Genomic DNA, 22508 nt, shown 5'->3' on the forward strand with positions numbered 1-22508 from the left:
GTGATCCTGTACAAATTCGCTCATCTGGATAATTTGCAGGCCAATAAAAGGACCATGCTCTGTCCCATCTCACACCTTTGAAGCTATTGTTGTTCAATAGTTTCAATGAACAATGCTGTTCAATCAGCATTAACTGATATTTCCATCATATCACATAATTACCATTTCTTTTTCATTATGGGAACATTTCAAATGTACTCTCAGCAACTTTCAAGTGTGTAGCACAGTTTTGTGAGCCACAGTCATCATGCTGTACATTATATCTCCAGAACTTATTCGTTTTTTTTTTTAAGTTTATTTACTCATTTTGAGAGAGAGAGTGAGCGAGCAAGCACGAGTGGGGGAGGGAGAGAGAGAGAGGGAGAGAGAGAACCCCAAGCAGGCTCTGTGCTGTTCACATGTGCCCAACATGGGGCCCAACCTCACAAACCATGACATCATACCCTGAGCTGAAATCAAGAGTCAGTCACTTAACTGATTGAGCCACCCCGGTGCCACTGTAATATATGGATTTTAAAGAGCATTTAGTAGGTTTGGCCTGGGTTTTAAAGGAGCAAATGAATAAGAGTGCAAGAGGGGCTGGGGAAGCAGAGTATCTCTCAATGACTACATACCACACCAGAAACTGTGAGGAAGGGGAGAGAAGGCAACTGACTAGGATGAACTTGAGTATTTCCAATCGTTATTAGAAATGGCAGAGATGGGCACCTGGCTGGCTCAGTTGGTTAAGCATCCAAGTTTGGCCCAGGTCATGATCTTACAGTTTGTGAGTTCAAGCCCCACGTTGGGCTCTGTGCTGACAGCTCAGAACCTGGAGCCTGCTTCAGATTCTGTGTCTCCCTCTCTCTCTGCCCGCCCCCCACTCACACTCTGTCTCTCTTCCTCTCTCTCTCAAAAATAAATAAACATTAAAAAATTTTAAAGAGAAATGGCAGAGATGACAGTGGGGAGGTGAGGAGAAAACCTTGCCAGATCACTTCAACATTAAAATGATATTTTGAGGGACGCCTGGGTGGCTCAGTCAGTTAAGTGTCCGGCTTTGACTCAGGTCATGATCTCACGGTCCTTGAGTTCGAGCCCCGCGTCCGGCTCTGTGCTGACAGCTCAGAGCCTGAAGCCTGCTTCGGATTCTGTGTCTCCCTCTCTCTCTGCCCCTCCCCTGCTCATACTTTGTCTTTCTCTCTCTTAAAAGTAAATAAACATTAAGAAAAAAATTTTTAATAAAAAAAATGATATTTTGAAATCTGGATTAGGGCCCCTGTGGGTTCCTCAACAAAAGTGAAAACAGTATGTAGCTCTGTGTGAAGAGGTTTTAGATTCTTAATTGAACTTTTATCTTGAAATGAAATTCTTTATTGTAGTTTAAATATATAGGAATAAGAGACACAGATCATATTTCTAAGAGCACTTCTATTTGGAATAATCATCATCTATATCTATAGTTTGATTTTTAAAAATTTTTAGATTCCAACTGGTAATTCATGTTCCCCGAACAGTTTTCATTGATATGTTAGCAGCCATTTATATTTTTAAAAAACCAAACTCTGTTGTTATAAAATGAAAGTGTTTTCATTATTTTTTGATGTTAACCACTTACACAAGGGAGCATAATTTAAGAACACAGAGATTAAATAGGAAGGAAATATTAACCAAGTCCTGGGTGTTCTCCATGGGCTGTGGAGTCAAATCTTGATAAGTTTCACATAGGCCAAGAATTAGTGAAAACAAATCTAAATGACACAAGGTGACAAGACGGGAAAAGTAATGCCTCTTGTTTGTTAATACAGCTTTACCTATCACAGAAGATTGAGTATGTGCTAGGTAATTACGCATTTGAATCTCCTAGAAAATCAGATCTTCACAGAAGAAAGCTGTTTCTGTTAGCAAATAAGAATTAACAAAAATGATAATAGCAATCAATCAGAGTAGCATCCTAGTACAGGACATTACAGAAACATGGAAACAGCTTAACCAAGACATACATAAAGAAATGCCAACAAAGGAAATGCATTGCAGATCACACTGAGAAACAAAACCCAATAAAGGGGGAGGCCCATCTTTGCAAGAACACAGATTTAAGCTCTGAATTATTCAGAAAAAATATAATTAGTGGCTTTTGAAAACGCAGTTTAGAGACCCACTGTAATAGACTTTAATACATACTTGCTACTGGGGTGTTTCCTCTTCTTGAGGGCAAAGACCAGTCTTCCACCTGTTTTAGAGTAACTTGTTTTACAAATGTTGTGCAAGACGAGCAGACATTTTTAATAAATCTTAACTTGATGAATGAGGTATGTCTTGCAATACGAATAGTACGTGATGCTGAACATCACATGACCACACCTGAGCCAATGGTTCTTGAAGTTCGCTTTGTTATCAAGTGCTTTGTATTATAAGCATGTTTCCGGAATGAATTATGCTCACAAACCAATGTTTTATTGTATTCAGAGTTTTCCAGTTTGTGATTTTTGGTCAATAATAAATATTTTTATCTAAACGTTGGACTTTTTCCTATGAAGACAAGAGAATGATGTCTGATGTCACCAGAGTATTTTAACTGTAATAAATGAACTGTTGTTAAGATAAAGAATAGCATGGTGATGATTACAATTAATGAAGTTTATGAAGTAACAAATTTAAAAATTAAAGAATCAAAATAGCCTCTATATTTAGAATAAGCCCTTACAGAACTTCTACATTTATTCCTGTGCTGCTTCTCAGGATATGTTTCTTGCTCCTATTCAGAGAAAAACGTCTCTAAGTGCTTCTTTATGAAGGAATCTCAGTGTGCTGATACAACAGTGAGAAGTGAAATACTGATTCAGGGTTTACTGATGGATGAAATTCATTTAGAACGGACATATTAATAGAAGCAGAATAGTTATGGGTATAGGAGACATAGCTGTCCACATGAGCTATGATGCAGAAGGTATTGCTTTGGGCATGGGTTCACATGAACTCCTTTGAGGGCCAAGTTTATTGTTTCAGTTGCCCGTTGGTGAGAGCCTGCCGGCACTGCCCTCTGCTCCTTGTCTTTTGGATATCATGCTGACCTGACTGATGACTTCATATCAAGCCCTCATTCTTGGAATGTTCTGTAGAGTGACCATGTTTGGAATCCCAATAGCACAGTGCAGCACAATGTTATTTCCTAGTTCATGGTTTTGCTGGCGCCCAAAAGACAGAGTCGTTATTTCAAGGACACGTTTGCTGATTTAGGTGGCAGTGGCTTCCACTAAGATGCTATCACCTCTGAACAAGGACACATTTATTCCACCATCAAAGCTGTCCATCACGAACCGGGTCTAAAGATAGCTTTCACTGATGAGTCTCTGTAACCTTTGGTCTTTTTCACATCGCACTGGCTAAAAACTCTAACAACTATAGCTCCTTACATTAGGAGGTTAAGAGTTCCAATTAAGTCTTCTGTTACCAGTACATTTAAAAGCCTATCATTTGGATGTCTTCCTTTTTCTTTCCTGTGACTTCTCTAAAGAGAAAAATAAAAGGAAATAATATGACCCACAAACATTTATGGATTATGGGGACATGATGTTTTATACTAGTTTTATTCTTGGGGCACCTGGGTGGCTCGGTCAGTTAAGCGTCCGACTTCGGCTCAGGTCATGATCCCATGGTTCGTGGGCTTGAACCCTGCCTCGGGCTCTGTGCTGACAGCTCAGAGCCTGGAGCCTGCTTCTTATTCTGTGTCTCCCTCTCTCTCTGCCCCTTCTGCTGCTCGCACTCTTTGTCTCTCAAAAATAAGTAAACATTAAAAGAATTATAATAGTTTTATTCTTATCAAGTGTAAAAGTAGGGAGTTGAGCCCCTGCCGATGCTAAGTCTATTTGCTGCTTTGTATTTCTAGATGACCAAGAATGGCACAGTGGAATCTGAAGAAGCTAGCACTCTTACAGTGGATGACATTTCTGATGATGATATTGATTTAGACAACACGGAGGTAGATGAGTACTTCTTTCTACAACCCCTGCCAACAAAAAAACGGAGAGCACTGCTGCGGGCCTCTGGGGTGAAAAAGATTGATGTGGAAGAAAAGCATGAGCTGCGCGCCATCCGTCTATCGAGGGAGGACTGTGGCTGTGACTGCCGAGTGTTCTGTGATCCAGAAACGTGTACCTGCAGCCTGGCAGGCATTAAGTGCCAGGTAAGGACTTGGATTTCAAGGACTCCAAAGATGGGACATTATACACCACCCCCCATGTGACAGACAATGAAGTTTCTCACATATAGAAAAAAACTTTGGGACAAGGCAAGACATATGGTTCAAGGGAGAAAAACTAATTCAGGGACATTTATGGGTATACATAAGATGCTGACACGTATAAAATACAATGTGAGATCGACCGTAGCTAAGTCGATCAGAATTATTTCCTCCTGGATTCATTTATTGCACTAAGCTTATTGTGGGTTTTCGCAAGCACTCAGATCGTGACGTGTCTGACATTTGAGTTTGTATTTTCTGATCCAACTATGGGGTATCAAATGGTGGTAGGTGAGAGGCGGCATACATTTGTGGAAAAATTACAAGACTGGGACTTAAGAAAACGGAGTTCTACTCCTGGCTCTGCTTTTTGCCAGCTTTGTGAAATTGCCAAGTCAGGTAAACTTTCTGGGCTCGGTTTCCTCATCTCAAGTGAAAGGGCTGGACTAGATCAGAGTTTGGCAAACTATAGTTCACAGGCCAAATCGGGCCTGCCACACCTGTTTGTATAAGTAACATTTTAGTGAAGCCTGGTCACGTTGTGTTTCTTTGTTTGTTTGGGTGTTGTCCATGACTGTTTTCATGTTTTTACAGCCACAGTGAATAGTTGCCAGAGACACTTTATGGCCCCCAAAGCCTAAGATAATTTATTCTCTCCCTTTATTAAAAAGGGGGAAGAGAAAGAAAGAAAGAGGGAGAGAGAAAGAAAGAAAGAGAAGAAAGAAAGAAAGAAAGAAAGGAAAGAAAGAGAAAGAAAAGAATGGAAGGAGGGGGGGAAAGAATGGGAGAGAGGAAGGAAGGAAGGAAAGAAGGAAAGAGGGAGGGAGGAAAGAAGGAAGGAAGGAGGCAAGAAAGGAAAAAAGGAAAGGAAGAAAGGAGGGAAAGAGGAAGGGAAGGGAGGGAAGGAAGGAAAGGAAAGGAGAGGAGAGGAAAGGAAAGGAAAGGAAAAGGGAAAGGAAAGAAAAAAGAAAAGAAAAGAAGAGAAAAGAAAAGATGCAAAAGAAGACTTTACCAACCCCTGGACTAGATTCTCAAGTTCCCATACATCTATACCATTGATGCCCCATGATGAGTTAGTTGTCTTTATTTTACGAGGAAACTTGGCTTTTTTGATAAGAACAGCCACTCTGGCAGGCAAAAAGAGAGGATAGTTGTCATCAGCTAAACAGTTGCTTAAGGTGGATTAATAGAGAAGAAATTCATGAGTAAGAAAAAGCTATAGAAGCTGGCTCTGACCTCTGCCTCTAGTTTTTACTGAATCCAGGATGACTGCTGGAGCCTGCCTTCTCCTCCGTAGTAAAGGAGATTCCCTGCACCTGGAGAAGGGGCAAGCAGGGCAAATTCTTCTGGGTGCCTGTGCTCTGATCTGCATATAGGTTAATTGGTAATATCTTGGGAGTGCCCTTGGATTGCTGATAACTCTGCCTATCACGTGACTGAGGAGTTCGGTCCAGTGACTCTCGCTGAACGCAAACACTTAGGCGGCAGAGGCCGGTGTCTCTCATTCTGGGATATTGATTACATGAATATCCCTTTCCCTCAAGAAGCTTATAGTCTACTGGAGTGGGGAGGAGTGGGGGAAATCCAGGACCTAAATGCATGGGTCCACTAGTCACAGTCATAAATGTGCGTGACTGTCACACCCCTGCAGTACACATTCGTGCACCATGTACCAAGGATCCAAACAAATGAGAAGAAAAACCAATGAGAACGAATTATCAGGCTGCATGATACTAAGTGGTGTCAATCTGGACACCGCAGGCAAAAGAGTTCATTTTATAATAAGCAAAAGGCGGGGGGGGGGGGGGGGGGGGAGATGGCTAGTATGGAAAATGTCATATAATTTAGATTAAAAATAGCAGGTAGGGATGCAGGGGGGTAAATTTGTGTAGTTTAAACTGGGCATGTGAGCCGGCATGCAGTAGAAGTGAAGGGAGCTTGGGGGAAAGAATGGACTTGGAAAAAATGGGAGCAAAAATAATAGGATGGAGAGAAGGGAGGGGAGGAGGGGAGGGGAGAATGGAGAAAGAAGGAAGCACGGGCTGGGTCAATGAACTAAAACTCCACACTTAAACAACCATAGCACATTTGTATGTTGAATATAGGTTTTAAAGCTATAGGTTAACTGTTACGTTTGAAGTCTTCACTTCCCCTTTGCAAAGTCTCTTTGCAGTCTCATTGTCATTGGTTCCGGCACAAGTGGGATTAAGCAATCCCAGATTCGAAGGGGTTGCCCGGAGGTACCGGATTTTTATTTGGTTTGTAAGAGTTCCGTGGGGCTAATCTGTGTTCTTCCTTCCAAGGTGGATCGAATGTCTTTCCCATGTGGCTGCACTAAAGAAGGATGTAGTAACACAGCAGGTAGAATTGAATTTAATCCTATCCGTGTCCGGACTCACTTTTTGCACACAATAATGAAACTTGAACTGGAGAAAAACCGAGAGCAGCAAATCCCCGCGCTGAACGGCTGCCACGGTGAGATAAGCGCTCCCAGTAGCTCCATGGGCCCCGTCGCGCACTCCGTAGAGTATTCCATCGCGGACAACTTTGAGATTGAAACCGAGCCCCAGGCCGCAGTGCTGCACCTGCAGTCGGCCGAGGAGCTAGACTGCCAAGGAGAGGAGGAGGAGGAGGAGGAGGACGGCAGCAGCTTCTGCAGCGGCGTCACCGACTCCAGCACACAGAGCTTGGCCCCCAGCGAGTCAGACGAGGAGGAGGAGGAGGAGGAGGAAGAGGAGGAGGACGACGACGACGACGACGATGACGACGAGAAAGGGGACAGCTTCGTGGAAGGCTTGGGGACCCATGCGGAAGTCGTGCCTCTTCCTTCCGTCCTCTGCTATTCCGACGGCACGGCGGTTCACGAGAGCCACGCGAAAAACGCTTCTTTTTATGCCAACTCGTCGACCCTGTATTACCAAATAGACAGCCACATTCCAGGAACTCCTAACCAGATCTCCGACAGCTATGCCGAAAGAGATCCTGTTAAGAACGGTACCCTGTCGCTGGTGCCTTACACCATGACCCCGGAGCAATTTGTGGACTATGCCCGGCAAGCGGAAGAGGCCTACGGCCCCTCCCACTACCCCGCCACCAACCCCTCGGTCATCGTGTGCTGCTCCTCTGCGGAGAGTGACGGCGGCGTGCCCTGCAGTAGCTTGTATCCCGAGCACAGGTCCAGTCATCCCCAGGTGGAATTTCACTCGTACTTGAAAGGCCCCTCCCAGGAAGGGTTTGTCTCTACACTGAATGGTGACAGTCACATTGCCGAGCACCCCGCTGAAAGTTCTTTGAGCCTGGCGGAGAAAAGCAGATTGCACGAAGAGTGCATCAAATCACCCGTGGTGGAGACCGTCCCTGTTTAGTAGCGTAAATTATTCTAGGACCAACTCTTCTCTTATTTAAAAGCACTGTATTTAATTGGATTTCCTGGGCCCATGGTTGTTTAAACTGAGGACCAAGAAAACCTGGACTGTGGTGAATCTTCCAGACTGTATTTTGTTTTCTCCTTTCCGGCCACACGCCTGTGGCGTTGCACAAATACAGTCTCTATGAGGATTTTAAAAGATTTCAGACTGTTTTGATAGAAAATGCTAATTAAAAAAAAAAAAAAAAAGCATATCTCACAGTTGCCTACCTGTCAAACTGTGTGAAACCTGCCAAGCTGTGTAGATCAGAGCTTCAAGTTCTGGATTATCGGGCCTGTGCAAGATTGTTGACTAAGACTGGGAAATAATAAGATTTAGAGTCCTAATTTTCGATAAATCTGAAGATGACGGTGACTTTTTAATGTAAAAGTAATTACTGTAAGAAAAAGAGTTAATCGTTCCATGTGTATTTTATTTATGGTAGTTAGGAGTCATGTTTTGATGAAACTGAACAGCAGCATGTTCTTTTAAGCTGAAGATGCATAGTTAGCACCACTGAGCATGCCCACATGGATTGCATCTGGAATCCATTCACGTTTTTATGATCATGACTGATCAGATTTGCAAATACTTTCTTAAGGGTGAAATAGGCCTATTTTTGCTATTTTGGACAAATAAATGAGTCTATATGTGCAGGTCCTTACACAGTTTTCTCTAAAGTTAAGAGTTAGGACAATCCTCTGGTGAGGGTCTAGTTCACTGCCCTCCCTCAGTTGACTCCAGAGATGGAGGTAGAAGGAATTGCCTTTCTTTTTAAAACAGCATCATCTTGGTTCTTAGCTTGGACACAGCACCTTTAAACTCTACTCCCCTACATCAAAATGCACTTTAGTGCCCCTTCATGGTACCTTGTGAGGGGTGGGGACTGAGAACTCTTTGAGATGAAAAATTTAGAAAAAAATTTTTTTAATCTGTAACTATTATAAGGTTCATAGAATTAATATAGAGGAATCATCCAATGATAACTTTATGAAGGGAAAATGACCTATTTTCCTTCGCCACTCTGAAGACCTAACTCGGTAAAAGCAGAGGAGGCAGAGGAAACATGGAAGAGACACATCCTCAGCAACCAGCCTTTTCTACAGCGTGATCAATCCATCTCTACAAAATGAGTATGTAAGGAGATTTCCTTTTAGTGACTAGCCGATTGAAGGGGGGGCCTCGACCCAAATACTCAACTAGGCCTTACTTTTCTGAAGCATTTTGATTTCTCTTGCCTGGGACAATTAGCAGAACAGTCCAGAATGCATTGAATACTTCCTAATTACCTCACGTTCTCTTATTCAAGGGGACAGATAGAAATAAAACATGCACTCCCCACCTTTAGGTTATCTGCACTTGGTTCGTCGGAGGACTTCTAAGATCCCGTTTTCCTGTACATTAATTTAGGTAACTAAATAGTGTGTTCTACCTTTTTTTTTTTCCCAATGCAATATGACTATGCTAAATCCGTTTCATATTTTTGACCTTCTGTTGTTACACTGTTTCACATTTTCTGCCTCTTTGAAATGTGGACATGCCTTGCTATTCAGTGACTGCATCGCTAATTCTTATGTCTTTTAGATTTAGATGTTTAGAAATAGGGATATAAATATATTGTAGATCTCAATTCCTTAAAAATTACTATTTTATTTAATTGAACTTAAAAATGTTTGATCTAGGGAAAGTCCTCCAATGGAAAAGTTTCTACTAAAACTTGATTTGGGGAAAACATGTTTACTTGGTAGCTCTTCCAATGTGCAGTTGGCTCCTGCCCTTTCTCTCCCCCACCACAGGGCCAAATTTATAACTGTTCATACTAACATTAAAGGAACTTTGGGTTCGTCCCTACGGAAGTAGCAGTAATGAGGGCAGGGATGTTCCTTTTGAATGATAAGCCCTTTGGGCTAATCAGTTTGAGTTTAGCTCCGATCGGTAGTGTATCTCATGTTGTCTACAAAGTTACACTTTTTAGTGCTTGATTTCCAAAATTGTTTCCTTTACCAATACAATCTAAAGAGCACCGGCCCAAAGAAAAATGACAAAAAGCTATTGTTCTTCATGTAGGCATGTGAAAAAAAAATCACACGTGCTGTATTTGCTGGACCCTACAAGCCCTCGAAGGATTTCCCCTTGAAGCAGTCAGCTTCTTGGAACACAGACTGTGGCAGAATGGGGAAAAAGTGACTCTGGGTGGGGCAAAGGTGAAGGGTAGAATGTCAATCCAGTTTCTGAAAGGATAGATATTTAATTTGGTCCAGCTTTATATTCACTGGAAGGTCGACGCCTACTTGCTTATGTTTGGCTAGGTCTCTGTTTTGTAGCTTCGATTCCAAAAGGATGCTTAACCTTGAAACGGACAAATAAAAAAATCAGAGCTCTCTCCCTATTTTTTCCAATTGGGGTTGAAAGTCACTGTGCACAGAAGGATTAACCTTCCAAGCATGAATTCCATTCCAGATTCACATATATGTATAACCTAACCCCTAAACATCTCCCACAAACTACATACACAAATTACCTATTAAAAAAATGCACACGCACATACACACACTCACACAAACACACACTAGATGTATATCACACACTGGAGAATGAGAGATTTTAGGCAATGGCCAGTAATGAATACTGTATGTTTTTCCCACCCTAGAATCTGATTGGGTTTTATGATCTAAAAATAAGGTCTAGAAAAGAGGATGATTTGTAAAGCTATAGTTTGAAAATGTTGGGTCAAAGTTGCGTATAATACTAATGATGGAATCGTTTCATTGTTACTTCCTTTCCCAGAAAAGCTGAGAGAGCACAGTGTTCCATCTGACTTTTTTTTTCCATTAATAGCCCTTCTATTCAACAAAAACTGCCCACATGCCAGGAGAGCACTGCCGTTTTTTCTAAGCTTTTTAAAATGGGGATCAAGCTAGATGCAGCCAGTTGGGATACTTAAGATCTTTATACTAAGACACAATGACACCTGACCTTCAGCTGTTGTATTTCCCCCGTAGTATATCTAACCAAATTATTGTCTTTTTTTTTTGACACACAGCTTTTTAGTTGTTCCCTGCCAATGGCAAAGCTTCGTGCTTTGGTCCTGTTGTTTTAGCATCAGCCCTATACTTTTTATTAGGGCTTAAATCCCAGTTATAATCCTGGCCAGATTGATGTGCAAATCAAGTGGCTGGAGCAGCTTGCATTTCCTTTGTCATCCTAGGTTTCCTTTGGGAGAAAGAATCACTGAAAGAGATTAACCTAAATTCCCCACCCCCCATCCCTTAGTCCTTGATTATTAAGACATAAGTAAAATTTGTTCGTGTCTTTTGTTAGTTGGATAATATAGATACTTTTCAAAAATTAGTCTTTTCTTTGTGATAAAACTATATTTTCCCAGTGCTCCAGCCACATATGAAATGTGAAATTAATATTTATTAGAGTCATAAGATCTTCACAAACATATATGGCCCAGCAATAACCCTTCCCCCCCGCCAAAGAAAAAAACTAGGAGTTATAGAAATATTGGCCACAAAACAATCAAGAAGCAAAGAGATGATAAGTGGTTCTTTATATTTTTGCACTCTAACAGGTGACTTGTAGGCAAAATTCTGTTTGGGTTATCATTAAACAGGAAAATACATCATGATTTATTCCCTATAAGTTTGATACATCATTGGCTCTTTGATTAAACTTCTGATATTGCACAAATTTATAATCCTTTGGTCTTAATACTTAGAATTTACTAAGTATCAACTCTGTCTTTCAACAAATATTTATAGAATGCTGACTGTTAGAAGAAGTGTTCAAAGTGGTAAAAAGAGGTAAAACACTCCACATTCTAAGAGATCATGATGACGAAGAGGAGTGGCATGAAATAATCAAGCCTCACTGTAATTCTTTTAACGTGTGCTTTTATAATGTGATCTTAGAAAAAGTGAAATCAATTCTTGTCTCTTGTGTGCAAACTGTAACTAAAAGGATACTTCTTTTTCCTAAATTAATGCAACTCACTGGATCATCTTTTTTCCTCTTCCCCTATCCGAAATTTCTGAATTAAATAGACTCAGCTAGAAGAACTGAATCGAATGAAAAAGAGATTTTCAGCTAATTGCTTCTTCAGTGTTAGGTCTCTATAAGTGAGGCTAAATTTATACTAGCAAACTCCTACCAGATAGTTTCAAGAGCTGGTTGACTCATACATAAACCAGGAAACATTTCAGGAAAACTTTGAGACAATGATGTGGAACACAATCACTTTTACTTCTATTTATATACAGCTTAAAAAATTAGCAAAACCATAGTTCCAAATTCCAAAGGCATTGCCTTGTATAGCCTGTAGAAAAGAGAGGTCATTCAACCCACCTCACTTGTAGCTGGGGTTACAAAACCATCACCAGCAGGTGGAAAGTGGATATTCTCAGAAGTCAGAGACTACTTTTCAAAAAGGTACCATGAAGCCGTCCATTTCTCCAAATATGACTAAAAATGACATCTATTCCTTATTCTCTCACAGAAGAGTCATTACTGTAGTCAGTGTATAAAATACCAACCTTGAGTGGGAAGTACCTTCTTGCTTTCAAAGGCAAGACTTGACTGTAATTTGAAACCAGAACTATGTATTCTTACCACAACCAACATGGAAAGTTTAAAGCCTTAATCGCTCTTAGTTCTAACACAAATTTGCAACTTCTGATTACATTATTCTTTCTGAGATCTGCTAACTTGTGCTCAAGTAACTCATATGCCTAAGCCAAATACCACAGCTTTGCACAAATACCACTGCTCAACAGATGTTTTCTGTACCATTAAAGAATTTAATTGACTTAATTTAACTGAATATCAGCAATTTAAAAGCCCACTAAAATTATGAAAGTGTCAGGGCGGGATGAGAATGGAATATAAGCATAATAAATAAGTGGTAGTGTCTCCCAGGAACCATAAAGTTTCAGCAAAGCTGAACAGCTAGAATTTTAACCAGAAAACTAGATGGCAGATGGCAGCCTGAAACCTAGAAGGGACAGTGACAATGTGGAAACTCAGAGACCAGTTGGTGTTCATGTGGGCTGTCCACCAACCTCATCGATTACGTCTTCCTATCTAAAAATCATTTGATGCTTGCTTTAAAAAATAAAAGCACTGAGCTGTAATATGCTAAAGAAACTATTTTTAAGATTTAGACACATTTGATATTAAAATGACTGACAGACTATTGTCAAAAGTGATGAATATGGAAATAAAAGAGCTCTTTAATATTTTACCTGTCAAATCTGCATATTTAATGTGACTTTTTAAAATAGTCACTTCTAAGTTTCACTTCAACTGCTCTCAGCTTTCATACTAGACCATGAGACCCCCTTCCAACCAACCAGTGAAAGTGGGGGAGGGGGTTCGTTTGTTTTCTTTCTTATCAGAAATTCAAATTCAAAAGTTGGTATGACCTGGGTTTTGCCTGGTGAGTGGTCTTGGGGTCAGTCTATCTAACTTGGCGCTGCCTGACGGTGGTAATTCAGACAGAATAATTGGAGGCAGGAAGGTGACTACGACCAGATTCAAAGCCTAAAACAGTTCATTCTTTATATGCAATTACTGTAATCTAATTAACATATAGCCTGGAGTTTTAGTAAATACAGGTACATGTAGCTTTCATGGAAAATGAAGTAATTTCAAAAATTTAAGTCATATCGTTGACTACTTTCTTTCACTCGTGATAAATATATACAGGGTAAAATTGTTTCTTCTTTGATACTTTATACTTGCTTATAATTCAAGAAAAGCCAACTCTAGTGTGTCATTTTATTTTATCTCATACGTTTCTGGCAGAACTAAAGTTTCAAGAGAATATGACAGAATTTATTTTGGACAGTATTTGCGTTGAATGTGCTAATGATGTCATTTCTTTCTTTGGATTACTCACTACCAGAGTGATAATCAAATCAGGTCAATAACTCTCATTTTAGTGACATGTATGAGGCCATTTAAATATTCTAAAATAATGTATATTGATTCAAAGGATTTAGGAAAAGACAAATTTATGGTAGAAATTTGCCTTGCCTGTGTCTAAGTTAATTTATGTGACCTGATTGAATGCTTCTAGTTGTAATTTTGGAATAACTTTTTTGTTAGCTATCCCTTTCCTTCTGCTTTTGGCTTTCTCCTAATCTTTTTATCTGACTTGGGAGGATCTTAAAAGTTATTTATCAATGAGTATTTGGAAGGAAACTGATTTAGAAAATATCTCTTTAAAAGTTATCCAGGAGCTTCTGTCACCAGAGATCTTTATCAAGTCTTACTGCCATGCTAGGCAAGACCACAAACACCCTTGTCAGGGATGTGGCCACCAAAAATGGTTTTGCTGTTGTCTCTACATGGGACACCTATTAAAAACTAGATAGAATTTTTCAACTTTAACATAATTTATCCAATTTTGTTTTGCTTCTCCTTTTTATGTCGGTCACCAAGCTTTTCTTCTTAGCTGCAAAGAAAGCCACCCATCTTTAAAACAAATTCAAAGATCTATATGCCACTTTGAAATTTTATTTAAATATAAAAGAAAAAGAAGGAATAAAATAAAATCAAAATCTGAATTCCCCTAAAGAGGGAAAACCTAAATATCAAAACCTAAGAAATGAATTGCCTGAGGTTATTATTTTTTTAATTAAGTGTTGATCCTCGGATGATGTAATGATACCCAAATAATATCTGAACTTGATAGATTTTACATTTTAGTAGTTGGCACAGTGAATTCTTTTGTACCATAATCAAATAGCCTCCACTGCCAAAGGTTATGGTCTGAATCTTGATTCATTAGGGACTAGTCATGCTAAATGGGTATCTTAGACTAGTTTAATCTTTTCAAGGATACTCACAATGGCCAACTGCGTCTGAATAATGAAAAGTTTGAGATTCTTGTGTATTCTTCAAATTTTATAGTCCTGACTCTAGAAGAGATCTCCTGAGGTCATCTGGCTCATCCATCTCTCTCCAGGGAGGACTGTCATTCAGGCATGCCCAACAGGATAGATACCCATCTATTCTTAACATCTCTAGGGAAAGCGGTTTCCTTGGCAACACAATCCAGTTCTCTTAGGTTTTTCTCACAATAAGAAAATATCTTGGCCAGTCTTTGTGGGCTAGGCACCTGGCAACAGTTGTGGTGATTTGGGCCATTGTACTGGCAGACTCAAAGGACATTGGGTTTCCCCTTACTTTGATGATTATTGTATTTGATGACTCCATAAGTCTCCTAAGAAATCAGATTTTTAAAAACTACAGATATGAGTATTGAGACAATGCTCGATAATATAACCTGCCTCCAACAAATATGACAGTCATTGTTTTTTATTTTTATTTTATTTTTATTTTATCTGTGTTCACCATTGCTGTAATGTCAGGACGTAATGTCAAGAAAATGACTATTTCAGATCCCCAGTGACAGACATCAGAGTTAGGACCAAATGACTTGACTTGCTTAATTTTCTGAGAAGTTACAATTACATAAGTGAGCATTTTCTACCTTCTTGCTTCTAAATAAGTACCTTCTTGTTAATCTTTCTTTACCCTAAAATGACAAATGAGAATCTCAAGCTTTTCCACTCCTTCTGGGGAAGATGTGACTAGTTTTGGAGAGTCTGCTGTGGAATAAAATGCCTCCAGAGAATTACTCAGCCACCATTTGATCCCAGCCTTTGTCCCCGTGCTATTTAAACAATAGTTGCCTGCCTTCTCAGGGATCAGCAGAATTCTGAATTAAAAATTTGTCACCTTGACAAGGCCTGAAATCGAAGGGAGGAGTCTGGGAGGAGGGTGATTTTTTTTTTTTCCTGATTACATCACTTGACCCAAGCACCCAAGCACTGCAGCTTTCAGAGCATCTTCTGTTTGCTCAGAGTTGTTTCCAACTCAGAGTCAGAACTAACTGGAAGATGAGGAGCACTCCTGAAACCAATGTTTCTTTTCTCCATGGGATTTTTTTCAATCCAGATACAGCTGCTTATCTCCCCAACTCGGATGCTCTTGTGAAATGACAGCCACATCAGTGTGGTTGTTCCCCACAAATACTACTAGGGGAAATAACCCTTTTTGCTTTAAAAAAAAAAAAAGCTATAGAATGTTTATGTAAAGAATGTTGAATAATTTGGCCCATGTTTTAATTGACTCTAGACACCTCTATGGAAATAAGTCTGAGGCGTAGTTTGTGAAACATGTTTCAAAAGTGTTTGATGTAAAATAAATGCTAGACATTTACAGTACAGACATAGTTTAAAAAATTAAAAACCTGTAGATTACAACTCTGTTCCTAAGAACCTCAGCCTTTATTGTGTCTTAGTAAAGTTGATCTGCTTTCATTTTAGTTTATTGCATTTCTGGTGTAATAGCCTCTTAAGATAGAACTATTAATACATATGTACTGGTTAATGCCTGTTAATGCAGAAAATGGCACTTTGTTATTTCAATGTGTTTCCCTCAGTGTCACAGGGTATATCAATTTGATAGGAAAAGGTCATTTGACATTGGTCAAAAATGCATTTTCCCCATTTAAAATATATATGTATGATTGGTTGCGTAGACAAATGGCACCTTTTGCAGTATCTTGATCTTGATCATAGTCGTAGATGTCAACTGTGTCTCCACTTTCCAGCTGCCATAGAAATTTGGAACATTTGCAAATTCTGGTGAAATCGAGTGAGCTGAATGTAATGGTAGATCAAATAATCCAAAGGACTTGAGTGTTATCCTTCAGTCTGTGTTGAACCATTCGGACATTGGGAATGGTCTTTACACAAGGGAAGTCTTTTGAGAGTGTTTTTTGGTTTGGTTTGTTTTTTTGTTTTTTTTGCTGACAAAAAAAACAATTTAAAAACTCAGTGAGGTAAACTCACTGTAACATATTTTTTGACATTGTGATTGGTTTTATCTTTTAGTTGATTTCTGTTACGACTTTTACTCAACTTCAACAGTATTTCAATAGGCATTTTATTACTGTTATGTCCAATTTAATCATTTAGAAAGGTTGAAAGGGAAAAAAATGAAACAACAGTTCATACATACAATCACTTTACACTAAAATGTCATATTGTATGTCACACAGTTTCTAGATTGATTTCTCTTGTGTATAAGTTATAACATCAAAGATGCCAAAGGGTATATTAAATAAGCTACAATAATATTCAACAGAACTTAACCTGGACCTTATGTTGTAATAATTTATTCATATTAGATGTAGTCTTCTGTATTTATATTTTCAGTATTTATTATGAATGACATGGAAATTCGTGTATTTATTGTGGCTTTTTATTGCAGTGTGTATATATATATATATATCACAAATAAGCATTTTTAAGTCTTATCCTTAAGTTTCTTTTATTAGTGGCACTTGTATTATGCTGTACTTTTTATTATATATTGTACAATATCTTGTCCATTTGTTTGCAGCAGAGTAAAACCGGTTTCTAAGTTGTATCTACTGTTGCATTCTTTTACATGTCATGTAAGCCCTTTGTTCTTTCATACTGAGCTGTCACAAAACACATAATACCTCCCTCTGTGTAACAGATACAGTCTTGAAGGTTGTGTGAAACCAGTTCCTGTGAATGGCCTATTACATTATTATCATCTCAAAGATGTGTTAACTTTTTATTTGATTGATCCCTAAGTGGAGACACACAACATTTTTCCTCCTCAACTATTCAGCTTCTTCATCAAGTAATGATGTGTAAACAAATGAAATTTGGGAGGATGTTTTGACAAAGACAAACCCAGTCTCTTGTAAGTAGTATCCTGTAATATACCTGTTTGTAGTAGTTTTGTTTCACTTTGCTTAAAGCAGAATCTGTCTGATTTGGTGTTTAGGCTATTTGTGTACACATAGGTGCATATAAATGCTACCCGTTTGGTAATGCTGAATTAAGGTAACCTTCTATTGGCAATAGAACGAAGAGAAAATGGAACCTTCCTTGTCTATTGTATGCAAGTCACAGTCCTCAAACAACTTGTTTTCTTACTTCTGGACACTAGATTTATATTTTTGAAAGTGAAATAATAATACGTGATTGTATGAACATCATACAAGCTCAAATTTGATCGTGTTGCTCCCTTACTTAAAGTATCTCCTGTGATCGTCCTTCCTCACTGCCACCAGATAAAATCCAAACTCTCTGTGAACACAAGGTCGCCTGAAATCTGGGTACAACAAGCGTTTCCACCCTTTTTGCTCATCAAATTCTCTCTCTCTTTATTGCCTGTTCATTTATTTTGAGAGAGAGAGAACAAAAAAGAAAACGTGAGCAGGGGAGGGGCAGAGAGAGAGAGGAGAGAGAGGATCCTGAGCAGTCTCTACACTAACAGTGCAGGGCTTGAGCTCATGACCTGGGCCGAAATCGGGCTGGCTGCTTAACTGACTGAGCCACCAGGTACCCCCATCAAACTCTCTTTGCTTCTCAACCCTTCCTCTGCCCACAAGACAGACTGCTTAGACCTTGTCTGCTACCCTATTTTTCACCACTGCCTCTGTTCAGCACGCCCTTTTTGTCCAGAACATACACCCCACAGCCCTCCTGACAGCATAATTCTAATGACCGTCTGCTTGTTTTTCAAGAGAAAACTCAAATGTGTCTTCCTTTCTGTTGATTCTGAGACTGGATTACCTGCTATTTTATACCCAATGCAGACATTTCCTTTCAAGTCCCACTGCACTCATTTATGTACCTACTCCCTCTACAGGACTCCTTGAGAACAGAAAATTTGTCTCTACTCGCCATATCTTTGGCTTTCAGTTTAGTGCCTGGAACATAATAGATACTTAAAATGTTTCCTGATATATTTGCAGTACAAGAATGAAGGGTGCATTTATAAGAGTTCGGATGAGGGGAAGATGGCTGGCTGAAAGAGAGGAGAAGGAGTTAGATTCAAGGGGAGGGAAGATTTAAGCTGGTGAGAGACATTCCAGATTCTACTTTATGGTTCAGTCTGAGTCAGGACCAAGTCACCCCCTTCTGTGCAGAGCAGAGGGACATCGCTAAGAACAGACGATTTACCTTTGGAACAAATGAGCAATCAGATGAGAATCAATTCAGATACTGCAAAGCTCTAAGGACCAGTCCAAAGAATCTGACTTGTATCCTTAGGGAAATAAGAAAATCTAAAAACATCATGGAATCAGAGTGGTTGCAGTACATAGTTGGTTTGGGAAGATGGGAATGCCAGAGTAAAAATCTCTGTAGTGATTGCAGTTACTATTCTTTAAAAAATAGTTGTTGAGGGCCTACTCTGTCTAGAACCCAGTGCTAGAGAATGAGGGAGCAATGGTGCACAAGACAGACAGGGTCCCTCTAGACAAACGAGTATAGAAGTTTGGTGATTATGGCGAAGAAAAGGTCAGTTATTTCAAAGCCTATTTAGGTGTGAGAGAGTAAGAGTAACACCAAGATTATGAGTTTAAATACTGTAGGTGAAGTAAGGGAAAAGATTTAAGAGCATAGATATATCATTTACAGAAGTTAGCAAGAAGGAAGACGTGTTCATCTTGGACGTTGCATTGATCCTGGAATACTTAATGAACATAACAAATGACAGAAGGAAATAGGAGTCCAGAGCTTAAATGAAGATATAAGATTGGTGAATGAGTGTTTGTTTAGAGGAGAATACAGGTTTCCCCTGCTATCTGAAAGTAGAGCATTCCCATGAAACCTTTCATAAGCTGGAATGGCAGGACATGAAGAAGTAATTGCCATTTCATAAAATCAAATACCTCCTCAGAGTTCTCTTGGTTATCAAAAACAGATACTAGTATAGGTCTTTCACAGAAATGACGTAGAACTTTCAGAGAGTGGGGGAAACCTGTGTATATAGAGAAAAAAGAGTATGATGGAGAGGACGGAACATTTCAGAGGTGTTGCAGGTTGTGTTCTCCAGAAATGGATGCTGAGATGGAGGTTAGCAAGCCATGTGTTTAGTAGGGAGCAATACTTGTGGAAGCTAGGGGCAGGAAGCAGATCAGGAAGAGGGAGAAATCAAGCTATGATGCAGACCCAACAAAGCCCCAGCCCGGCTACCCACACTGGGTTGCTACAGAGCATAAGTGGCTCCTATGAGCCTGGTGGGCTGAAAATGACTGGACCGTTACAGAGAGTTGCAATCAGTCACTGGGTATAGTCCACCCCAGAAAGAGAGTGCTCTGGGGTGACTTGGCAGTCTATAATAGAGGACCACTCTCAGAAGCTGGGAAAGTCCTTCTTTGAAGAGAAACCCTTGAAGCTGGCATAGCTCTATGTCTTCCACATTCCATCCCTCAGATCCACTGCTTCATTTAAAATTCAGTAAGCAGGTCTTCCAGGATTCTGGAAAACTTAGAAGAGTTTGGTTAGTGGAATAAACTACAGCTCCTGCCACTCTAGCCGGTCTTAGAACCAGAACTGATACTCATCATCTCCATCTTTCACTATAAGTTCTACATTCTCTTCAGCTTCAGCAACCACTTCTTCTGGTCTCGGTGGCTTACCTAGTGGTGTGACCCAGACCCAAGAGGCATCTAAATGGTTATTCCTTCTGGCTCCCATTGTAGAACATCTTCCCTACCTCTTCCTGATGATCAAGGTCAGTTACCTCTACCAAGTCGGTGATTCTTCTCCCTGTCCAAAATGCCCAGGCAGCAACAGGAGCTTAAGTACTATGGGAATCTTTAGCCCCCTAATAGAAGTGTGCCCTGAGAACAGGATCTTCAATCTGGCAGACCCTATAGAATGGTAGGGTAGAAAGCGCAGTTTTCCCCGACGGGTCATGTTAAATGGGTCCACTTCCGCTTTCACCCTGTGGAAGGAAGCTATGCCTTGATATAAACTGAAAAGATCCCCTGTTGGTTGCCCATCGACTTTGTAGGTATACCAATTTCTATTAACTGTTTCCATAACTCTCTGTGGGTCAGGATTCCTCAGCTGCTAGTCTAACTCTGTTGCTCATTATGATAATTGCATCCTCCTTGCTTTTAGCACTTATCTGTCACCACCTGTCCTCTATTGTTTTACATTCTATCATCCCCATTGTCCTACTACTTTAGGAAGGAAATGTCTATGCTCCATATAGCATCAGTTAAGGAATCCACATTACCAGCCAAGGGGTAAGTGCAACTCCAAAACTCCATCTTATTAACTGATTTTTTGGACCATTCCTGGTACCAAATGTCAGATTGAGTTTTCTAGAAGCTGACTCTAAAATGGAGATTGACATGCAGGATATTTATTAGGTATGAACACCTGTGGGAGCAAGGATGAAAAGCAATTGAACAGAGGGATATGTTGAATGGTGACGCAGGTCTGACAAAGCCTCAGCCCAACTCACAGGGAGCTCCGGAACCAATATCACTCACTGGAGTTGTTCTGTAATGAGCCCAAAATGTTAGATCTTTATGTCCCTGCCATGATCAGTCACTGGATGTGAGTACCTCAGGTAGGGCGTGCTTTTGAGCAAGGCATCTCTCTGCAGCTAAGGTCATCCCCAAAAGAGAGATAAGTCAGCCCTGATATGACTTTGGGTGGTAAATCTCCAAGCCCATCACATAGAAGAAGAAGAAGGAGGAGGAGGAGGAGGAAAAGAAGACATGTAGCAGTTAAGAGATCAATGTAAAATCTGAACTTAGATTTAAAAAACGAACACATAAGGGAGCCTGGGTAGCTCAGTGTGTTAAGCATCCAACTCTTGGTTTCAGCTCAGGGTGTGATCTCAGTTTCCTGAGTTTGAGCCTCGCTTCCAGCTGCTTGGGATTCTCTCTCTCCATTTCTCTCTGCCTCTCCCCCACTTGTGCTGTCTCCATCTCTCTTAAAATAAATAAATAAACCTAAAAAAAATGAATACATTTATTTACCATCCCTACGGTTAGGAGCTATCTTTGTTGGAATTTCCCAAGAAAATCTCCAGTAATGTACTTTCTCATAGATGTTTTCTATGCCCAAGTTCCCTATGATTACCACCACCCTGTCAGTACCCTGCTTCTTTGTCAAGTTCTCACTGGTAAAGCAAAGCAGCAAGCCAATTACTGAGATCATTCAGATGAAAATTTTACTTTTGCCTGAATTAGCCAGAGAATTGAAGCATAAATAGACCTTTTCACTTGACTGATTGGGATAATTGCCTCACTTTTCTAGGGGAGACCTATAGCTGGGAGGCTGTGTTTGGTCACCAAAACATGTTTGTAATACGCATTATTGACTTTTCTTGAAACAACTATGCTTGGCTACGTGCCACACTCAAATGCTTGCCCTCATGTCTTTAGGTGTCTGAAACAATACTCAGCAATACCATACCATGGGGAACTCAATGCTCGAATTCTTTCATTTTGGGCAAGCCCCCAAACACACCAGCTCAGACCTCCAGAAGGGGTAAAATGACATCTAGGGGGGTCTGGGAGGAGGCGGCCGGGCAGAGGGTTGGTTCAGTGGATAAGATGCAGGAAGTGAGAATTAGCTCCAGGTGCATGGGAACAAATGGCTTTTCCTGAAAGGAGTGGGTAGGTGGACTTGAAAGAAACATGTAATTTCCATTTATTATTGGAGGGGTGAGAGGAGTTAATAAAGAGACCTGAGCAGGGGCAGACATTAGAGCATCAGCAGGACTCAGATCACAGCCTTTGGCCTGGATCCTATGTAATAGAAGCTTTTTCTAACAGCATGGGACCTGGGGAAAGAGAGATTCCAAAGAAACAGCACAGCATCTGAGCTTTTCTGCGGCGTTGGTGGCCTGCCGCTTCGCCAGCATGGTCAGTGATGACCTAGAAAATTCACTGAAGAGCAAGATACGCATTCGACAAAAACCCTCACAAACTTGAATTCTAGGAGAAATGGTTGGCATGTGTCTGTAATTACTTTGTGATGGCTCCCCTTACTGGCCAACTAGCAGAACGT

The 22508-nt window shown here is 40.2% G+C and overlaps 1 protein-coding gene across 3 annotated transcripts in view; it reads left to right on the forward strand.

Annotated features, from left to right (window-relative positions):
- CSRNP3 (cysteine and serine rich nuclear protein 3) overlaps positions 1–17236 on the forward strand; it is a 212860-nt gene extending 195624 nt beyond the window's left edge. For all 3 annotated transcript variants that reach the window (XM_045480060.1, XM_045480061.1, XM_045480062.1), the window contains 2 exons: positions 3869–4165; positions 6526–17236. In XM_045480060.1, the coding sequence (XP_045336016.1) occupies positions 3869–4165; positions 6526–7587 (1359 nt within the window). In that variant the 3' untranslated portion in view covers positions 7588–17236. The remainder of the gene's footprint in view (positions 1–3868; positions 4166–6525) is intronic.
- Positions 17237–22508: the final 5272 nt, after the last annotated feature.

The sequence above is a fragment of the Leopardus geoffroyi genome, chromosome C1 (assembly GCF_018350155.1).
Source record: "Leopardus geoffroyi isolate Oge1 chromosome C1, O.geoffroyi_Oge1_pat1.0, whole genome shotgun sequence".
In the NCBI taxonomy this organism is placed as follows: domain Eukaryota; kingdom Metazoa; phylum Chordata; class Mammalia; order Carnivora; family Felidae; genus Leopardus; species Leopardus geoffroyi.